We start from the raw sequence: 22,840 nt of genomic DNA, 5'->3' as shown, positions 1-22,840 counted from the left end.
AACTCAACCGCTAATTGCGCCTTCCCGTCCCGTTCCCACGTGCGGCGCTGCTGCTGGGTAGTACTGCTACTAGTGATGAACTAATCATCCACCTGCCATATCTTTTTGCCTGATACTCCTACTTACTCTTAATTCCTCCAGCAGATTAGGAGAAGAGCACTTAATTAGTCCTGCGATTAAACTAGTCCATGGGCATCATCTGTCCACAAATGGCCGCTCCATCCATGGAGCCGGGAGCGAATCTCGAATTCTCGATCTACCCTGTCCCCCTTGCTCAGTTGGTACATAGATTAGGCTAATATAGCTGTCAGCTAGTGCACAGGACGAAGCAAAGCTAGCAAATGGCGACTGCTCCATCGCCTTCTCCGGAGCCACGGAATCTCAATACGCCCAAGTGTGCGTCTCCACTCCCTACGTACGTAGGAGTACGTGATGGGGTTTATCATTACAATTCCAAATTGCCACATGATGAAACAAATAAAGCTGCTAGTCATGCGTACGCTGGTCTGATTAACACAAGTGGATTGGACGGCACGCCAACACACGCTGGAATTGACACTTGATCCGGCATAGGTTATCGCGACCTGTAAAAATAATTCTGCTTGCCTTGATATAATGTACATGTATCGATTTTGCAAATATGAGAGATGAAGCGGGACGAGCGGGGAATTGGAACATCGGTAGGTCGGTCGGTCGGTTCTTCGGCCGTCCTCACTTCCTCAGCGATGTTGGTTGACACAAACAACTCATGTGTCCCCGCATGTCAGCCGAGTGCGCTGTGTGCAAGAGCCAATTTTGCGAAGGAAAAATCTACATGGACGAATGAACATCACATCACGTGCCTATATTACTGCCTTGAGAACCATGCGTGTGCACGTTGAACATCTTTGGCCGGCGCAACCATGCCTTCGTGTGCGGTTTTGGGCGGCCACGGCCACTGTTCCAGTTGCGGCACATGCATGCATGCTGCGTGACCTCGACTGACCTATGTATGGTCCACGGAAAATGCATCCACGTTCTGGTGTTGGACACTTGGGCGCACGTTGCTGAGTGGACCGAGTTATGGGCTCAGTCGGCGACCTGTCTGTCTTCAACGCTATAGCTCATCGGTGGTGCTCAATATGTTCTCACGTCTCTCTTTCTCTAGTGAAACTGAATCGCTCCAAAATTACCTCCACCCGGGCAATTCTCTTCTTCTTAATTAATCGATGAGGCAATTTTTTTGCCTCCGTTTCGAAGAAAAAATTTAACAAAATGTAAAATATACAGTATGTCACAAAAATTATAGTGTGAAAAAACTCCTTCGGACCACGCCAGCACTAACATTTTTGGTCTATATAAGGGTGTTGGCAGCCTCTTTGTTTCTCAAATAGTTTCACTTCTTTGTTTATAAAAATCTTCTCCCTGGCTAGCTCCTCTTAATTTTTTTTCTCTTTCCCTCGAAGCTATGTGGCCCATAGTGGACCCACCGCATCTTGTAGAATCGGCACCCGCCCCGCGTGCGAGCCCACGTCGCCCAGAGTGTCGAAAGATTGGGGCTTCGCCGCCTTGGCCGAGCTCCCCTCCGCCCATGCGGGCTCCGCCATGAGCTCGTCAATCCAACATTATATTTTTTATAGCGTATAATTCATATTTTGTTAGTCATAAGATGGTCAAAGATTGACCTAAAATATGAGGTAGCCCAATAAACCTGGACGAAGTAAAAGTGAAGGTAAAACATGTTTATGGTTACACTATTCATCCAATTGATTTAACAGAATGGACCACAGGAAAAACTAAGAGATTTTTTCATTGGTTTGGGTTTCACAGAAGAAACAAAGGAATTTTACAATCCACTCCAACATCTTCTTCAAATTCCTATACACAAAGACCAAGACAAAGGCCATAACTAGCACATATTGACTTAATCTTACCTTCGCATATGCACTAACCTTATAATTTGACTACTTTATGGGATTCATGTGTTTTTCTTATTCCTGTGAATCAAACATACAATTATGCAAATTCATGTGTTTCCAAAATTTTCTATTTTGTACTCTCTCTGTTCCTAAATATAAGTCTTTTTAGAGATTTCAAATGGACTACCACATACGTATGTATCTATCTACTCTTATAAAAAGCAGAGTTGGTGATGATGGTGTGCCTACCATCTTGCAATATAGGTCGTCCAATCTATATCTAACTTATAGGAAGGAAACTATGACAATTTAACCGCACTCCTTTCCACATTTGCAGATAAGACCTTTCCTCGTTCATCCTTTTCTCCCACGAGATCTTGATGTTCTGTGCAACGCACGAGCATCTTGCTAGTATAGACATATTTTAAAGTGTAGATTCATTCATTTTGCTCTGTATGTAGTCACTTGTTGAAATATGTAGAAAGACAAATATCTAGGAATGGAGGGAGTACATGCAATCCTACCATATTCATACGTTTTCTCTATTTTTATGTTTTTTTAATCCCGAGTATCCTCACAAGATTTCTAAGGGTTTCTTTGATTCAACCGACTCTCCCAGGAATTTTGGAGGATTGTAATCCTTAGAAATTTTGCCTACTAAGATTGTAATCCCGCGATTTCAAAATCATGTGAATCAATGAGGCCCAAAAGAAGTGGAGGAATATGATCCTTAGTGTTTATTCTTAATGACAATCCATAGGAATTACTCTTAGGATTCATTTGCCCTAGATTTTATAGAAAAAAAAATCATCCACTCCAACCTCTTGTTTAAAATCCCATATTTTTCTTCCATATAGTCAAGCATCCATAAAAAAATATGTAGCACTAAATATGGCATGACATTCCATTCATGCGTTTTTCCTATTAAGGCATTTAAAAAATCCATGCAAATCAAAGAGGCCCTAACCTTCCCTTTGCTAGCTCTACGATCAACCCCATATGATTGTCGTGATGGACATGGTCGGAAGACCAGTGTGCTTAGTTTTCTACATCAAAATACTTTCGGGGAACATGTAGGCTACAATAGCTATGAATCAAAATTTTCTACCACGTCACCCAGGAATAATATGTGAGGTGCGTGTCATGAGTCTACCACTTGACGGTTGATACATCCAACGCATCTGTAATTTTTTATGCTTCGTCCTTCGGTTGTGCAATGTTTAAAAAAAAATAGGAACTAATATAACTTATTAATGGTGTGCCTAGTGCAAGTTCCCGTTTTATGTTGTTTTTAATTTCAGGAAATAAAATATCACTAGAGCCCCCAAAAATTCAAAAACAATTGAAATAACTTAGGATGCCTGAAGAGGCATTGCGGCCAAGGCCCAGTACCTACGCACCCCAACGCCCTCTTGCCTCCAATGCCCGATGTCATTCTATAGCCCCAAAACTTTCCTTAGAGTTATTGGCCATTTTTTCGCCATCGCCACTTCAAGTTCCGAGGCAATCTTCCTTTACTCTGTCAAAGTGGGAATTCATCTCCATCTTCACCAACGTCGACCTCGCGTGCCTAGATGTGTTGTGACTAGTCCATCCCCTGGGCTACACGTTATGATAGTAGCCAAGATGTAATATCACCATTTTGAAGGTCAATACAATAACCAAATAAGTTGGCCTACATGATTATGTTAATATGATATAAACTCTAGGGTGATGTTGGCCATTTGATGAATTATTATTTTAGATTTAAGGATACTTTATGTCTAATTTATAGGTGCATAATTCTCTTTAGTTGCACGTTTTAGTCTTGGTCAGTTTAGATAGATAATACATACTGGGAATGATGTTCATTAGTTGGGTTTAATCTTGCAAATAAAGTATTGAAGTGTCAGAAAGTGAAAAAAACTTGTGTTGTATTATTGTCACTAAGGATAAATGCTTGTATGAGGACTGAAATGATTCATATGAATGACCTATGAACGGATTATTAGCTATTGATGCAGAGAATGTCTTGATCTATGACGTACTGCCTATATAATATGAACACATCACATATAACGTGGCATGATATATTTCATTCTGCATTTTTTTCACTTGACTATGTCATTTTGCCGCATTTCTATGCATTGGAGAGATACACCGGATGAACCTATGAAACCCAATCCAGTTTTTAGCATAATAAAACTCAACTTGCAGTAATTTTTACCTATACTTTCATTTCTAGTTATATATATATATATATATTATTTTTTAAAAGTAGTTATATTTTTATTTTGACGATACAAAAAATATTATTTACTACTTTATCTTTTAGTTAACTTGTATAGTTAGCAAGGCCAGCAAGGTTGACATCCTTGCTGGTATTGTTGAGACACAAGCGGAATTGTATTCGTGTCGCAGAAATTTACCCTGTTGCAGAACGCCATTACCTTTATAGATTGATGATACCTTGATTTTTCTATTGTAAGAAATTACCGCTTGCTGCAAACACGTGTACCTGAAAGCTCAACTCACCGTTAAACCATATTCCTAGAGAGTAGAGACCGTGCGGATATTTCAAAACCACGATCGATGCATTTCGTGCAGCAACAGATCGAATCGAGAAGGGAAGAAGCGACAAATCTGGACACCGTTCCGATTCACTCCGTCGGTGCGAGCTGACCGTTGCTTCGTGGCGTGGCATCACAGCAGGTTCAGCTCACTTGGCCTCCATGTGCCCTAGAAGTCTAGAACCAGAAGGCTTAAGCCCGAAGTCACTCGCACGTCGACATTGACCGTCCTCACCTCGACCCGTACGCGCATTAGCGTACTGATGATCCTGTGCCGCAGGGAAAACACGTTGGCCGATCGAGTGCACCGGACGCCGGCACGTAGACCGCCGTCGAGCCGCACAACCCGAAAAGGCTGGCCAGCCCTCAGGAGTGTTTTCTTGGATGGATGATAAAGTGTGTCCGGACAGCTCGGTTCAATCGTTTGCGGGCGATTTAAGGGTTCGTGTTGAACATGCCTGAGGTTCCGTTTGGCACTCGAGGAATTTTTCTGCTCTCCATGGAAATGAACTGACTTGCGTCAAATTTGCAAGGTAAACACGACTGCAGCTTCCGGGCTAGGCTGGGAACACACGGAGAGGGAGATATCTTTGGTCGTGGACGGAGAAGATACGGTGGTCTGCGAATCGGATTTGTTAGCACTTAACATATGCTTCTGTGTACATGACAGTATCTGCTCATCTTTATAGGGGCTAGGGACGAGCAGATACGATTCCCACTTTTCAATCCCAGCCGACCAACGCAATCACAAACGATAAACAAAGGTTAAAGGTTCTCAGGGTACGATTCACTGCAAAGTTCGGTGGTGAAAAGATTCAGGGACCAATAATCCTGAAGCGTCAGGCATACTACGTGGAGAGGGACTCTTTTAGATTATAAGAGAAGAAATATTTGCAATGGTCTTTACAAGGCACAAGGGTACGTTCTAGTACAAAAACGATTTTTTTTTACGAGAAACACCATGCATTCCATTAAATAGTGGTCGCGGCAATATCACCGGCCACAGCACCAGATACATCTATGGGGAGATCAGACAGCCACAAACACTGGCCATTGATCATTGCCCTTGAGCCATAACCAGCTAACAAGTGTGCTGGTACATTACATTGTCGAGGACAAGCACCAACTTTGTAATCTATGAGTCCCATTTGCAACTGGAATTTAGCTTCACGGAAAAGAGTACAAAAACGACTCTACCATAACATTTACATCATCACAGTATTTATGCGGCGAAAATGCAGCCTCTTTACGTGTCTACAGGATACGGTCGACGTCGATTTGAATAATGTGTCTTTTTAACACAGAGAAAACATTTCATACACCTACTTTCTGGTATGCTGCACCATTGATCAGGGCATAGACAATGCTAATTAACCGTGAGGATCCAATGGTCAAAAGCCGAGGAAAAATGAGCATGCTACAAACATAACACCTTCCAAGCCGGTATTGTAGTTTATCATCATCCTATAGACTGCGCACGTTTTGGCGGGTGTGTTTTCTCCACCGCCGCAGCATATGAATGCAGCCCCCGGCAGACAAAAGGCCACAGGCTGCAAGACCTAGAATGGTTGAATTTGCGATGTTCCCATGGTAGGCGCCCTGCACACAGAAAATAAAGGAGTGCTGTCAACCACTGTGTAAACATGCCACCGTGTAAACATGCGGCACATTAACATTTACCGCCAAGAAAGGGCTACCTGTATTAGGAAAATGAACATAGGTGCATTTCCCAGTGCTAGGGAAAAGCTCATCATGCCCCCACGTAGTTCATTTGGAAGGTACCTTCAGCAGTGTCAACCATGTAAATAGAGCTCTAACAAAGTGGGCTTCAATCTGAAATTTATCGAAACCATTTCACTTACATTGTCCTAAATCTGGCCAGCAAAGGTAAAATAAAGCCCATGGACGCATGGAAGATGCAGAACAGTATCACCAGTGTTCCAATCTCCTGTCGAAAGAAACAAGACTCATTAGACTCACGACACAAACTTTAAACTGTAGATGTATGTTGGCTTGCAGATATACACGGTCATTATGGTGTACCTGGTAATCATAAGCCACAACTGACAAAGCAAGCCCAGCGGCAATGTATGCTGTTGTCAGGCTATCCTCGTTCTGGAAAGGAGCCATGGCTCCATAAAACCATGGAACAGCAGCACTTCCAAGCATTCTCGAGACCAGGAAACATGGGTAGATTAGTGACAGAGGAGCATCCCTTCCGTCAGCCTGTTACATTAACAGATCTGTGAGTGTATAAGTGTGACTTCGGTCTTCAATCAAACCCTGATCAAGCACAACAACATAAGGAAAGCTAGCAGAAAAAACTAAGGTACAAACTCATACCACTATCGTTGGTGCCCAGAGGAACCAAAAGGCTGATACAGAGAACTGGACACTTGCTTGAGCTAAGACCAGAATCAGCACTCTTTTGTCTGAAACAAGCAGGAGATTCTTGTCAGAGATGAAAGTGAAAAGTGCAGGCACCGAAGAAGCTTGACCAGATGATAAGAGGTGAGTTTTCTATTCATTAGTTCACAATTAGCTGTAAACTCCGGGGGATAACAACAAAAGTTCCATTGTTCACATCATAAATTCACAACTGCTTTCTTATTCAACTATCACAGCTCCTAATCCAAGCATAGTCCAAGAAACCCAAAAAGTATCATATTGTTAAGGATAATAATACAGGAATCTCAATAGCCTCAAACGCAAAGCCACAAGACAATGACAGGACATTTCATACCTCTATCTACTTCATCCTTTAGCTATTCGAGGACATTACCTTGCTAACAGTATTAAAGATCCATTAACAAAAATGATACAGAAAGCATGAAAAAATAAACAGGATGGTATACTCACCACTCACCTCTGAGGACATGAGCAAAAAATGATTTTTGGTAGCTTCCAATGACAGATGCATGATGGGCGGTACTGATACTTGGTGCTTTTCTGATATACAATATTCCTATTATTGATACTAAGGCTGCAAACGTATACGGAAGCAAGATTCCTTTGTTATCATCATCAAGCAATAAGTTTGTGATTCCTTGACTTCCAACAAGGGATATTGATTCAAAGAATGTCATCAGCCAGAAGGTATCAAACAGCGAATCTTGCTTCTGGCCTTGCTGAAAATTCGGCCTAAAATGGTTAAAACTGGGACACCATTGATGAAGGCAGAAATAGCAACAGAAAATGTCTATGCAAACACAAACCTTCTCATGCTCCAGCACAATCCATGTCTCAAAACAGAAGCAGAACATTGAGGATGCAAGAGCCAAAATGAAATTGTTGACCCATGCACAACGAAGCCCACTGAAACTCTTCAAGCCACCCACTGCAAGCTGAAGCATCCAGTAGAATATGCAAGCATTCTGTGGTCCTCTATGAATTTTAGTAAACAAATGTATATACCGATTAGAACAATAAAAATAGGTTCTCGTTTTACACGATATTAATAGGGAGAGAGAAGATCTAGTTATCTAATGGGCCTGAAATCCATGGAGATGCACATAACAGAAAATCATAACATATTATCAAACAGTAACACAGACCAACTGATGTGGAACAGAAATATACACAGAGGTATGCTATACAAACAATTAATTATACCGGTTTAAAGAAGCACTTAATCATACCAAGTTATAAATGTCCTTGGTAGTATGGCCTACTCTCTGTATTATCAACATTCTCACGTGACACTTTAAGTTTTTGAACTTCGTATACCATTTTACAGTTCATATTTGTTGGAAGAACATCTTAAAGCAGAATGGATGAGTAACAAATATAGTGCTAAAGGGGCGCACATATACTTAATAAACAGGTTACTTATACAGTTATTCTATATCTCATTCCACAGGCTTTTGTGAGGTGGGACATAACATAAATGAAGAAATATAACTTTAATATGGACCCTTGAACTTGATCGATAGAAACATAACTCTAATATGGAATCAGTCAGTCTAATACTCTACTCTACTGAACAAAACAGCATAGAATTTCTAGAGTCGAAACAGAGTTCTATAAACAGGCACCTACCAAGATAGAAACTGGTTGCCAGGATTATGTTCTATTTAAACATTGGAATGTGGTTGAGACTGTTCTGAGTTGCAATGCTATACAACTCACATATGCAGGCTATGCACATGAAACAATTTACAGAAAATGTTTCACCATTCGATGTAAACAAATGATCCAAATGGAGAACTCACAATTTGTCAGAGACAACGCCAGATGCACCGCCGAGAAAGAGCGCGGCGGCCGTGGCCGCGGCAAGGCGCGCGGCCATCTGCTCCCTGCCGAACCCGCACCGCACGAACTCATCCTCCCCGAACACCGACTGGATCCCCTCCGCCACTACACAGCAATAGAAAACATCACTAGAGCCGCCCTCGTCAACTCTACAAAGTGCAGGGGGGCATGGGTGGTGCTGCTTACCGGATGCAAGGCAGAAGAGGAGAAGGAAGGCGCGGCGGAAGCGGAGGAAGGGCGTGGTGCCCACGTCAAAGGGAGAGGGCGAGGAAGGGGTGACTACGGCGGCGTGTGGCCGGGAGAAGTGTGGGAGGAGGAGGACGGCGGCGAGTGATGCGGCGGAGATGAGCGGGTAAGCGAGGGGGGTGAGCACCCACTCCTCCCTCTCGACCACCATCCCCATCAGCGGGATCGATTGTCAGGGGAGCCGAGAGGCCTCCGCCTGGCCGCCCCGGTCCGCGGCTGGGCCGGATCCGGAAGCGGCGGCGCCGGCACGCTGGTTTCTGGCGAGTTCACGTTTCCGGCGACTCGGACGGGGACCAGCAAGAGGAATGGGGTGGTCGCGGAGTCGGCTCTATGGGCCGATCTGGATAACCACTGGGCTCGTTGGGGTATATGATAATATGGGCTTTTCACGCGGATCTTTGGGTCGAAAATTAAATTTTACAAAATTAGTCAAAAATTTCTGAAACTTCTTGGAAACAAGAATAGCATAGCGTTATATTCGTGTGCATTTTTTACGAAGGAATGAATTCCATGGCATTCTAGGCAACACAAAAACAAAATCGACACTATTAAAATGTTACTATTCATACTCTTTTTTATTCATTTTGTCTTTTTGTCCTAGAGTCCATAAAAGTCATTCCTTCAAGGAACTTTTAACACGAGTATATAACTATACTATTCTTGTTCCAAAAGTTTTAGAATTTTTCACTTACTTTGCAATTTATAAATTGTTACTTTCAAATCAGGTGCAAATGGGACCCAAGATCGATTGGGTATTTCCCCTCGTGGATGCTTCTCTTTGTGTTATAATATTTTATTTTCCATGTCCCTAATTTGGAACACAAAAAAAGGAGTACTATTATTCTCTAACTAATTCATGCCAAATTGCTGGTGACTGTTTTTGCGGGCGAGTTATGTAAAATTCAGCTTTAACTTGTGCTCCCTCCATTCACCGTTATAAGGTGTTTTGGATATTTTAATATGGACTAATATGAACTGAAATGAGTAAATAAACACACCAAATGCATCTATATACATCCGGTTTAAAAAAGTTAGAACATCTTATAACTCAGAATAATGTTAGTGATAATTTAGCTAAGTTTGCTAGAGATGAGGGCAGAACCATGACTTGGTTAGGGTCTGGCCCTGAAGTTGCTTTGTCTTTAGCTTTTGATGATTGTAAGGATCTTGTGATTGAGTAATACAAGTTTTCACCCGCAAAAAAAACTTATAAGAGTGAATGAAGGCAGTACTTGTTAAAGTATAATGGACATATTGTTAGTTTGGGTGAACGAGGTGGATCATCAATGCGATTTGACAAGGTGCCAATAGCCAAGACATCTCAAATTTGCAAGTCAAACACAATGTTTTCAAAAATTACAGCCTACTTGATTTGTGTATTTGACTTCAAAGGAGCCTGTTAATTGTTTCTTTTTAAACACAGTAAATACATACGTCATTTTAATTAACTTAGATTTTGGTAAACGAGCTTGTGTATCAAGTATGCAACTTGAAAAGGTCAATATGGTTAACCTAAATTCAACATGAGTAGCTAGCAGCTAAAAACACACAAGAAAATTCAACATGTTAATAGGTGTATATATCCAACTTGATTTACCCAAGACGAAGTACAGCCTTCAACTTCAACAGCAAAAAATATATTGTACACTAGTAGTGGCGAAGCTAGACATGATTTTCAGGGAGGCAAAACACAAATTTTAGATGTTCGGAGGGGGCCAAAGGCTATATTCGAAACTCAAAACATGACTTCAAGACACAAAAATTTGTTTTTGTTGTGCATCCCACTTGTCCGTTGGTCGTGAGCGATGGTTTGATCTAAGCCTAGCCGTGAGGGAACCCGTGTCGCTTTGTTGGGATTTTGATGTTGCCCGGGGATAGAGCGAAGCCACCATTGGGGTGTGTGGAGGTGTCGTCCACAGTTCCCTATCGCTCTACCTACCCATGTTGGAGGAGGCCTTCTAGGGGCATGGCTACATCTGATGACGGTTGGGTCATGGTACACTCAATGTAGGTCTCATCGGTTCTCCAATTGGTGCTTCTCTTTTCCCATGGCTTCGATCATATGGTGCATGCGTTGTTTTTCTAGAGCAAAGCATAAATGCCCAACTCCAAACTAATGAAGCGATCAACCGGCTAAGATACAATGGAGCTTGATAAAAAATGAAAGATAGCAGGCGAAGCTCGCTCACGATCAAGAACTACAAAGCAAAGCAACAATTAGAAGGGACCACCACAACGAAACCTGAATCAAACCGCTGGAGGGCCTGATGCAAACTCAAACAACAGAGCAACAACATCCGGTAGAAAAACAACCAAGCTAGACGAGAGGATCTGGACCGCATGGAGAAAACGTCGATTCAGATGCCCATCGACTCGGGCCAATGTCGAAGGGGAGATCCAGATGTCCCCTACGCCCAAATCGTGGCACAACATGCGGAAACCGTCCATCGACCGATAATCTAGAGGCAAACAGGGCAGAGAGCCGATGAATCATTATAGAAGAACCAACTTGCCAACAACATTGCCGACGTTCCGGAGAGCGGAGCACCGCCGGCGCCACAAAACACCTCGCAGCGGGTCCAAAACCCCCCACCCTTCCCTTGAATGACACCTCTAGGGAGGACTGTGAGCCAGAACACCACCCTCCCCCTTGCAACGATACCTTCGCAAGACGGCATGCATGTGAGAGGAGGGGGAGGGGTGACGGTAGGGCTGGGGTCAGGTCACTCTTGTATCGCCTGTGGCGGGCGACGCGAGAGCCAAGGGGATTAGAGTCTAGGGACGACGTTTCATAAGCTCGGGCGTTATTTTTTGCTTTGGTTCGCCAATTGAATCGACAGGTTGGCAGACATGTCAATAGACCAAACGGAACAATCCCAAATTTTGAACATCAGACACAGGCAAAGGGAAGAAGGGTTGTCGACGTGACATGACACCGAACACCATTGAAGAAAGGAGCGCTCAACTCTTCACGGGGGCTCCTAAGAAATAGACTGGTTCTCCGACCTCGAGTGCGAAGAAAAATCAATAGGAACCAATTTGCTCAAATTTCGTGGATGCATCATGCATGTCATCTTTATAAACACACGATTTATACATACATAATTTTCATTTCTCACTTAGTTCTGTGTCCAAAAGATAGAAAGACAGGCAAACAAATCAAAGGAATCCAACACCAACACAGCACCCCATGATTGGCAGCTTCTGGGGCCTTGGAGCCCCTGCCCCTGTTCAAACAAAAAAGCACCCCATGAATGACCGGAGAGTAGGCACATAGTTACCCTACTGGACCGGGTTTGGAGGCATACACATGCACTCCGATGGCCACAACCGCGATGGTGAGCAAGCAGAAGTAGAGGATGGCGTGGACGAGGATGGAGAAGCCGCTAGTGCCCATGTTGCCGAACTCCACCACCCTCACCCTCGCCGGCAGCTGGAACAGGAACCCCGGCGACAGCAGGATGAACAGCACCACCGCCACGACGATTGGGCCCCAGTCCGTCGTCGCCATCTCTCCTTTTCTAATTTCTATGTCACGCACACAAGCACAATTTTGACACTGTGTTCGGTTGTTACTCTCTGGATGCTTGGAGCTCACTGTGACTTGGTAACTTGGTAAGGGAGGAAATAGGCGGTCCATGCAATGGGATGCCATACTTTGGAGGCAAGGGACCCTAAAGAGAGATTTAACTGCGGCAACGTGTTGGTTGACAGGTACGCATGCCGCTTCTCTTTTTGGACACAGTCGGCCTACACAGCACGCAAGGGATCCCTTGAGTGTTTCCTTTACACATGCCGTAGTCAGCTGCTATAAGCAGGCCAAGTTTAGGATGGTTTGTTCCCTAATGGATTGCTAACATGGCAATCGATCGACAGATTAAAATATTGTATTGTACACCGGACCCAGCCCATAACGATGACGAAGCTAGGACAAAACATGGCAATATGTAATCTGAAAATAGCTTCAAGCTTGGTTTATTTCTGAGAATTCTGAATCTCTCGTGTATGATGACAAATCCAGATATCCGGCTACCCAATTTACTACTGCTGACAGGAATGCAAATTGTGTTCTCAAGAGGAGGAGCATATCCTGTACTGCAGAAACCAATTAGCACATCACAAATATATTTGTGAGCGAGTGAGCACCTAAGTGTATATCTATGGCAAATTTTAACATGCTCCCTCTTACCCCTTCTTTTTACATATAAGGTAAGAAGTTAAAAATTAATCCAACCACTAATTAATGTGATCAACGGCTCAGATCTACTACGTACTCTTACCTCTCATGTGAAAAGAGGGTGTAAGAGGGAACATGCTAAAACTGCTCGTGTATCTATGGCACATCACAAATTGTTTCAGCCAATACAAGGAGACACTAAATTCAGTATAGATGTACAATATTCAGTTTAAAAAGTTGAGCCCTATTGGTGCAGAGAGGCATGTCATCAGGTCAAGTAAATAATGGAGAACTTGGAATATATAAATCCGTATTATTGTGAGAACAAGTTCATGGAACAATGTTACACGGGAAGCTGATTTGGAGGTGCATTCAGATATTCGGAGAAGGGAAAACTTTGCTTTTGCCACTCTAGCTTTTGCCAATGTTGCTTATGCCACTCTAGAATTTGACATCTCACTTTTGCCACTCTTTGCTTTTGACAATACATCACAAATGCCATTCCATGGCAAAACCGATAATTTTTCATTTCACTTTTGCCACTTTTAGCTTTTGACAATGTATCACAATTACCACTCTGAAAATTTTGCTTTTGCCACTGAATGGCAAAAGTGATATATTATCAAAAGCTAAGAGTGGCAAAAGTGAAATTGTGGGGACCCCGACTCATAAGTCGAGATCACCGAATGCACGTGTACAGTGATCTCAAAGATCAATGCTCACTGAACACACAGAACCTGAATAACAAGAGTCTTACATCCATACATACCGTCTCACACAAATTATGACCATTATGGTCAAGTCTTACATTGATAAAGCCTTAAGGGCTGAACATCAAATGAAACACAAGCAGCGGAAATCTTCGTCGATGAGTAGAACCCATGCCATCTGCCTTAACCCTACAGGCATTCTGACTGGGAAACGTCCTAGTTCGCATATTCGTCTCCAAAGAACTCTTCTTCGAACTCCTGTTCTTCCATGCCTGGCCAATTAAATAACCAGTGGCAAGCCAATGAGTACTTTGAATGTACTCGCAAGCAACCCATGTTTTGGTTCAAGGTACAATAATGCATGATATAGGTAAATTTTTGTGGAAAGCTAGTTTTGAGTGCAATGACATGTTCAACAACTTGTAAGGCATGCATCCGGAGAATTCAATTAACCATGAGGAAGGTTACAGATATCAACATAAATAGAGTGGGCATCAACCCAACTCAATCATGTCAAGTCCTTTGACTTGACCCAAGTAGTTCTTCCACTTATCCAAACACACACACTGGTTTGTAAACATGTGGACGTAGCCCAAGAGCGGTTACCCAACTGTCCTTGACCGTGGACACGGCTATTCGAATAGTTTTACACTCTGCAGAGGTTGCACACTTTACCCACAAGATCCGGGGAACTTCCGTGTCATCCACGACCCGCGGTATCTCAAGTACCCGGGGTAAGCACCCGATCACTATCTTTCCCTAGACGACACTAACATAGAGTCCACTCGATTGGCAGTAACCCCCGTGCCCAACATTTCACATCTTAAAATTGTGGAGCCTCGCTCCCATTTTCATCACATACCACAAGCACAGGGTACCAACGGTGTGTCCGGTGCCCTGTGAAGACAGTCATGGCCGCCCTACCTCGCACGACCCCGTCCCAAGAGAGAGCACCAAATCTCCCCCGTCACTAGTAATGCGGGCTCCAAGCTAGTATCGGCCTAGGTAATCAATAATGCCCTTTCCCATACAAGGGTAGAGTGGTTGCGCATGTAAGGTTGGAATAACGGTCGCAACTTAAACCAATCCGTTTTGAAAACAACACACACTTGCCTCGGTACACCACTTCGTCATCAAGTGGCTACCCAACTCATCATCTCCCCCGGGCATAAGTGGCACCCGATGGGGTTTTCGAAAAGTCTTTTGAAAATACTTTGTCTCCATCACTATGCATATTCCCGTCCCTTTTTGCGTAGCACTACTTTAGCAACCTATCTACTTCCACCGGCATAACCCTCATAAGGAGGTAGGGTCATGCAGAATGCAAGTATCAACGAGGAAGTAACAGAGGCAACCCATCAAAGTGGTTACCGCCTCATCATGATTCCGTTGCAACAACAATATGGTGCTATATGACATGCATAAAAAGGGTTTCATAGACATGGTCAAAGGGCTGCTTGCCTGGCTCAACAAAGTCTTCTGGGTCTTCAAAGTCTTCTGGTCCAACTCCTTCGTCAGCAACGCAATCTATCGTCGCAAAATAATAACGAGAAAATAAGGCAATAATAAAACAGAAAAACCAAAGTGCTCAGAAAAATGTCAACTCATTTTTGTAAAATACTAGGTGGAAAACTAAGAAGGAGAAAATTCCTAGTTTTGGATTTGGAGTAGCAGAATAGGAGAAATGGATTTACAAAGGCATATTTAAATGCTTAAAATCACATTTAAATATTTACAGTGAAGAAAAGGTTGTTGGATTTGAATGAAAGTTGCACCATTAAATAGGTTGCAATATTTTGGGAATTTAGGAATTGGAATTAATTTATTTGGACATATATTTTATCCTGTGGAATTTTTCGAAAAGTGACAGAAAAAGAAAAAGAAAAGGGCCCTGTGCCTGCTGGGCCAGAACAGCCGCAGGGCAGCAGGCCCAGCCAGAGAGGCGGCCCAGCGCACTGGTGCACGCGCGCGCCAGGTTCAAACCTGACGGGCGGGGCCCAGGCGTCAGGGCATGAGGCTGACGGACGGGCCCCACGGCCGTTGTCGTCAACCCTGGGTCAGAGAGGGCGGCGAGCTCACCGGCGACGATGTAGGCCACGGCGAGGTCGGGCGAGGGTACGGCTGGACTCAGCGTCGAGTCGCCGTTCGGGTGGAGGTGGTGGACGTCACCGGAGTTGCCTGGCTCGCCGACGACGAGGTCTCGCGGCGGAGAGGCTTCGGGCGTCAACGGCTCCGGCCGTTTCCGGCTGCAAAAGAGGCGGGGAAGAAGGGGGAAATGGTCAGGGGTGCTCGGGGGTTCCAGATCGAGGCAGAGGAGGAGCAGGGGAGGCCTGTACCGTGGGATCGACGGCGACCCGAGGCGGCGGAGCTCGAGCTCGATCTCGAGCTCGGGCTCATCTGGAGAGGGGTGACTGGTGTAGGGGGGTGTTTAGGGGAGTGAGAGAGTGAGTGGTGAGGAGAGGGGGGCTCGGGGAGGCCTTTAAGTAGGCGAGCCACGGCTCACCATAGACCCGTGCGCCGGCGAGGTTGTTGCCGTTGCTGTGGGTCACGGGGACGCGCGTGGACATGTCTGGGGTGTTCCTGGACGTCGACTACGTTGGGAGGGACAGAGAGAGGGAGTGGGGAGAGGTCAGAGGTGCGCGCGTGTGAGCCGCGCCATTGGCATGCTCGGGCGGCCGGTGTTTGCTAGCACGGAGGCGCGAGGAGGAGGAGAGAGGAGGGGGCCGACCGCGTAGCGTGCTGCGGACGCCGAGGCGCATCGGCAGGCGCGCGGGGAAGGCCCGAGGTGGTCGGAGGCGTCGGGCAGAGGGCGGCTACAGTACGGGAGCGCACTGTAGCGCGCTCCAGAGCGCCCAAATGGCCGGCATGGCATTTTCTATGCCTTGTGGGAGCGGCCAACCGTGTCCAGTAGCTCAAGGGTGGAGTAAAGAAGTAGGGAGAGGCATTGGATGCTCTGGATGGCCAGTAGGAGAGGAGAGAGGTAGAAGAAGAGGGAGAAATGGGCTGTCCAGAGAGAGAAAGAGGTGGTTTCACCCATCCAATAATGGAGCTGTGGATTTTCCATTGTTACTGGAGGTGAAATGGGACTAGGAGGAGCTGTGGTAAAAAAGTTGAGCTCAAGGAGAATAGTTTTAGTGGTCAAAATGGTGATTTTTGAAAAGTGGCAGAAGGTGTTTGATAAAGGTTTTGGCAAGCAAATGATTTCCAATTGCCATGAGACTCCACAGGGTGAAATGACACATATAATTAGGTCCTCTCACCAATTTGGAGCTTATTTGGGCAAAGTTGCCAATGCAACTTTTGTAAACCCTAGAAATGAGCAGAAATAGACTTGTGTAGATCTAGTTGAGCATAACACTTCTCCTTGATGCACTACTTGGTGTAGTGGCTTCATTTGGTCATGTGAACATGCTCACAAAAGTTGGGGTTAAGGGGAGAAAGTTGGTAGTACAAACTTGCTCAAATTAGGTTCTGAACAGAAAGGGTTATGGGGCATTTTGGTGGACCAAAATGACCTTGATTGAAGTGAGGCTTTTCAAGATCATCACAATATGAATTTGTGACTTGCTGGATTTTTCTTGGATTTTTATGGAAATATTTCCTGTAGAAATATTTCAAATCCTTGAAATGGGAAGAAATGGTTTTGGGAGGTTTTGTCCAATATTTTGAACATGACCATGTGTTGAAACTCTTATATATGGGAAATATATGCCCACTGAGTTTCCCTGATTTTTGGCAAATATTTTTAAAATAATAAAATAATTTTTCCCTATTAAAGACCATTTCTGGCCTTTAGAAAAAGATTTTAAATAAAATAGGAAAATAACTTTTAAAATTATATTTTTGGGGTTTATGGGAATCCTATATCTAATAGGTTTCAAATATACCTTTTGAAATATTTTTCATACCCCAAATCAGGTACTTGCAGTGCAAACCTCAATCGAGGGGTTTTTGGAAAACTAATTTTTGAAAATACTATTTGGCCAAATTATTTTTGTAAGAAAATACTATATTGTACTATACACATGGCATGATCATTGGGCAGAAGTTTGGGGCAAGGAGATGAAGTACAGAAGGTGGAGTAGTTGACTTTAAAGAGCACTTGAAAAAATCACAGAGAGAAAACCAACTCCAAAATAAAAGCAAAATAATGCAAAAGTTTTTGTTGGCCCAACTTTTCTTGCTTTATTAATGCAAATGACATGTTACAAAATGCAGGGTGTGACAGACCTACCCCCCCCCCCCCCCGAGATACCTAAACTAGGCTTTAAAGAGATACGGAAACTCGGATCTAAGGTAGTCTTCACGTTCCCAGGTTGCTTCTGCTTCAGTGTGGTTGCTCCACTGGACCTTGAAGTACTTGATGGTGCGGCTTCGAGTGCGTCGCTCAGCCTCATCCAAAATGCAGATGGACCTCTCACGGTAAGTCAAATCAGGCTGAAGGTCAATGGCTTGGTGATCGACATCCTTGTAAAGATTAGGCTTGTCTGGGACTTGGAGACACTTCCGGAGTTGTGACACGTGGAATACGTTGTGCACATCGGATAGTTCAGGTGGCAGTTCCAACTGGTAAGCCACTTCTCCTCGTCGGTCAGTGATCTTGAAGGGGCCGATGTATCTTGGGGCGAGCTTTCCTTTGACATGGAAACGCTGGGTTCCCTTGAGAGGTGTGACCCGGAGATAGACATGGTCTCCAACTCGGAAGGTCATGTCTCTCCGACGTGAGTCAACGTAGCTCTTCTGCCTTGACTTGGCAGTTTCCAAACGCTCTCTGACAAGCTGGACTTGCTCTTCTGCTTCACGGAGGATATCGGGCCCAAAGACTAGTCCTTCTCCGGTCTCTGACCAATTGAGGGGTGTGCGACACTTGGGTCCATACAACACCTCAAATGGTGCCATCTGGAGGCTTGACTGATAACTGTTGTTGTAGGAGAACTCGGCGAAAGGGAGGGAATCTTCCCACTTAGCTCCATATGCTAAGACACAGGCTCGGAGCATGTCTTCGAGTATCTGATTCACTCATTCTGTCTGACCTCCGGTCTGCGGGTGGAAAGCAGTGCTGAAGGACAACTTGGTCCCCATGGTCTCTTGGAACTTCTTCTAGAACCTTGAGGTAAACTGGGTTCCTCGGTCTGACACAATCTCCTTGGGAACACCATGAAGGCTTACGATTCTGTTGATGTAGAGGCTGGCTAGCTGGTTTCCCTTGTAAGTCGTTTTGACAGGAATGAAATGGGCTACTTTGGTCAAATGGTCGACTATGACCCAGATGGAGTCATGTCCCTTATTTGACCTAGGTAATCCTGTGATGAAGTCCATTCCGACTTTATCCCATTTCCATTCAGGCACCTTGAGAGGCTGTAACAATCCAGCGGGTCGCTGATGTTCAGCCTTGACCCTTTGGCATATGTCACACTTAGCGACGAAAGTAGCTATCTCTCTCTTCATGCCATGCCACCAGAATCTTTCCTTTAGGTCTTGATACATCTTGGTTCCTCCGGGGTGGATGGAATACGGGGTGTCATGAGCTTCCTGCAAGATCAAATTCTTGAGCTCAATCTTGTTGGGTACGCAAATGCGATTCCCAAACCACACAATTCCTTGCTCATCCTCTGAGAATCCTGGGGCCTTGCCTGCCTTGATCTTCCTCTTGATGCCTTCAATACTCTCGTGTCCCTTCTGAGCTTCCTTAATATCATCCATCAGGGTAGGCTTGACTTCAAGGTTGGCTAAGAATCCTGGTGCAACCAGTTCCAACCCGAAGCTTTCAAGTTCTACATATAAGGCGGGTAGCCTTTCCTTAAGCATAGCATTCAAGGAACAAGCCTTCCTGCTTAATGCATCTGCTACCACATTAGCCTTCCCAGGGTGGTATTGAACACTGAGGTCATAATCCTTGATCAACTCTAGCCACCTTCTCTGCCTCATGTTCAATTCCTTCTGAGTGAAAATATACTTCAGACTTTTGTGATCCGTGTATATCTCACGCCGCTTCCCTAGGAGGTAATGTCGCCATGTTTTCAGGACATGAACTACAGCTGCCAACTCGAGGTCATGAGTAGCATAGTTCTCTTCATGAGGCCGTAGTTGCCTTGAAAGGTAAGCTACGACTCTGCCCTCTTGCATCAGAACACCTCCCAGTCCGGTTCTCGACGCATCACAATATATCACAAATTCCTTGTGTATATCTGGTGTGGCCAGAACTGGGGCGGTGGTCAGTCTCTTCTTCAGCTCCTGGAAGCTTTCTTCACACTTCGGCTCCATTCAAACTTCTTGTCCTTCTTCAAGAGCTGAGTCATGGGTCGTGCAATGCTTGAGAATCCTTCAACGAACTTGCGGTAATATCCCGCGAGTCCGAGGAAGCTTCTGACTTCCTTCACATTGCTTGGGGATTGCCATTCAGTCACGGCTTCAATCTTAGTGGGATCGACCGACAATCTTTCTTCAGTCAAAACATGACCCAAGAATCCAACTTCACGCAGCCAAAATTCACACTTGCTGAACTTGGCATACAGTTGGTGCTCTCGAAGCTTGTCTAGGACCATCCTCAAGTGTTGCTCGTGCTCTTCTTCCGTTTTCGAGAAGACAAGAATGTCATCAATGAAGACAACGACAAACTTGTCCAAATATTCCATGAAGACCTTATTCATGAGATACATGAAGTAAGCTGGGGCATTTGTCAATCCAAAGGACATGACCGTGCACTCATACAGGCCATATCTGGTTACAAATGCCGTCTTCGGAATATCTTGGGGTCTGATTTTCAGCTGGTAGTACCCAGATCTGAGGTCAATCTTGGAGAACACCTTGGCCCCATTGAGTTGATCAAACAGATCTTCAATCTTGGGAAGTGGATACTTGTTCTTTGATTGTAACTTCATTGAGGGAGCGGTAGTCAATGCATAAGTGGATGGTACCGTCCTTCTTTACCACAAACAGAACAGGTGATCCCCAAGGGGAGGCACTAGGGCGGATAAATCCCTTCCTCAACTGCTCTTCCAGTTGCTTCTTCAACTCTGCTAACTCTTCCGATCCCATTCTATAAGGCTTCTTATAGATGGGTCCTGCTCCGGGCATGAGCTCGATGATGAACTCAATGTCTCGGTCAGGAGACATTCTCGGTAGCTCATCAGGAAAGACATCGGGGTATTCGCATACTACCGGCACTTGCTCCAATCCAACTTCTGACAGACAGTTGACTTGGGCACCTTGAGCAGAGGAGGGGTTGGGAGCAACCTTAACTTCGACTCCTTGGTCATTGGTCATAGTGACGGTCCGGTTGGCACAATCTAACAAGCCTTGGTGCTTGATGAGCCAATCCATTCCTAAGATCACATCCAAGCCTTGCGATCTTAAGATGATAAGGTCTGCTTGGAAGTCTACCCCATTAATGACAATCCCGACTCCTTTACATCCTATCTTGGCTCTCATCTCTGCTCCGGGGGTTTGTACCACCATAGGGTTATTCAGGGGTGTAGGGGTCATGCCACTTTTTAATGCAAACTTTTGGGTGACAAATGAATGCGTGGCTCCAGAATCAAACAAGACAGTTGCAGGTGTTGAGTTGACAAGGAACGTACCCAGCATGACGTCCGGGTCTTCCTGGGCTTCTTCTGCAGTGACATGATTCACACGACCCTTGCCGTTGTTGGGCGGGTTGAGGGGAGCTTGGTTCCTTGGTGGCATTCCACGGCCTTGTCCTGGGTTCTGCGCATTGGGGCGCGGGGCGTCGGGCTTCTTGTTGGGGCAATTCTTGGAGTAGTGTCCTAGCTGACCACATCCAAAGCAAGTGACTTGGTTGGGGTTGCTGCTCTTGCCGGCATTGTTATTGGGGTTGTTGTAAGCTGGCCTGGGGTTGGCATACTGCTGAGGTGGATAGTTGGTGCGGGGTGCAGGAGCTCTTGGCTGCTGATAGGTTGGCTTGACCGGGGCGGGCTGCCACGGGCGAGGCTTCTGGTTGCTGGAGCTACCCTTGCTGATCATCTTGCACTTACGGGTATCATCCAAAGCACGTCGCTTGTCTTCAAGCATGAGTACCTTGTTCACCAGATCAGGAAAGGTCGGGCAGTCACACACAACAAGCGAGTACTGCAGAGTCTGGTTAAGGCCTTCCATGAAGCGCTCCCTTTTGGCAGCATCAGTGCTGACATCTTCAGGGGCATACCTTGAGAGAACACTGAACTTCTGCATGTACTCCTTGACAATGCTACTACCTTGCTTCAGGGCTCGGAACTCACGCTTCTTGATGGCCATGATTCCGGAAGGAATGTGGGCCTTACGGAATTCTGCCTTGAAGTTATTCCAAGTGATGTTTTGCTCAGCATGCATGACCTTGAATCCATCCCACCAAGCTCTAGCAGTTCCCCCGAGACAGTGAGCAGCATATGCCACCTTCTCACGGTCCTCAGTGCATCCGACTAGTTCCAATAGATCCTCAATGGTGCGGACCCAGTCGTCTGCATCCAGGGGTTCAACAGTTTCGATGAAGGTGGGTGGTGCATGCTTCTTGAACTCCACCAACGTGGAACGTCCATTGCCGTTTCCCACCGGCTGGCGATTGACAGCTTGAGCAATCATTTGGAGGGCTGCAATGTTGGCGTTCCTCTCGGAAGGCTTGGAGAAGCTGAGCCATGTCCATGTTTGGAGGTGGTGGCGGTGGTGGAGCTTGTCCTTGGGTTTGGTCCTGACTGGCTCCTTCTCCGGCTTCTTGCTGCTGGGTAGAGGTACCAGTACGAGTTACAACAGGCATCCTGTTGGAGCGGTCAAGGTCTCATGATTGGGAAAGATGGGGAAAGCAATATGGATGGGACGCCTAGTAAGGGGGTTGGTATGACACTAATTGTTTTCATGCAAGGGCCAAAAGGCCAAACACATTCATTAAAATCCAAATGGGTGATGTAGTCGCTTACAAGTTCCCGTAGGAAAGCACGACGTCCATCAAACACTTCGAAAGCAAACGCAACACTACATGGTTTCATATGAACCATTACAAGGACTCGACTTCGCATA

General features: G+C 45.2%; 2 protein-coding genes and 1 pseudogene across 2 annotated transcripts; all 3 read right to left on the bottom strand.

The window, feature by feature from the left end:
* Positions 1–5,572: 5,572 nt before the first annotated feature.
* LOC125521682 (Major facilitator superfamily protein) lies at positions 5,573–9,294 on the bottom strand. Its single transcript, XM_048686737.2, has 9 exons — positions 8,885–9,294; positions 8,659–8,803; positions 7,663–7,831; positions 7,314–7,575; positions 6,791–6,879; positions 6,491–6,673; positions 6,310–6,395; positions 6,145–6,229; positions 5,573–6,046 (listed from the first exon to the last, which is right to left on the bottom strand). The coding sequence occupies exons 1-9, from the start codon at positions 9,099–9,101 to the stop codon at positions 5,912–5,914; spliced, it is 1,371 nt and encodes a 456-aa protein (XP_048542694.1). The 5' UTR covers positions 9,102–9,294; the 3' UTR covers positions 5,573–5,911.
* Positions 9,295–11,998: 2,704 nt separating this feature from the next.
* On the bottom strand, positions 11,999–12,572 carry LOC125523966 (uncharacterized). Its single transcript, XM_048689035.2, has one exon. It carries the CDS (start codon positions 12,453–12,455, stop codon positions 12,222–12,224), a length of 234 nt encoding a protein of 77 aa, XP_048544992.1. The 5' UTR covers positions 12,456–12,572; the 3' UTR covers positions 11,999–12,221.
* Positions 12,573–21,459: 8,887 nt separating this feature from the next.
* LOC147960004 (uncharacterized) lies at positions 21,460–22,580 on the bottom strand (annotated as a pseudogene).
* Positions 22,581–22,840: the final 260 nt, after the last annotated feature.

Source organism: Triticum urartu, chromosome 7A (genome assembly GCF_056163025.1).
Source record: "Triticum urartu cultivar PI428250 chromosome 7A, HENAU_Tu73, whole genome shotgun sequence".
Classification (NCBI taxonomy): Eukaryota; Viridiplantae; Streptophyta; class Magnoliopsida; order Poales; family Poaceae; genus Triticum; species Triticum urartu.
This window is presented reverse-complemented; position numbering and strand designations above follow the sequence as displayed.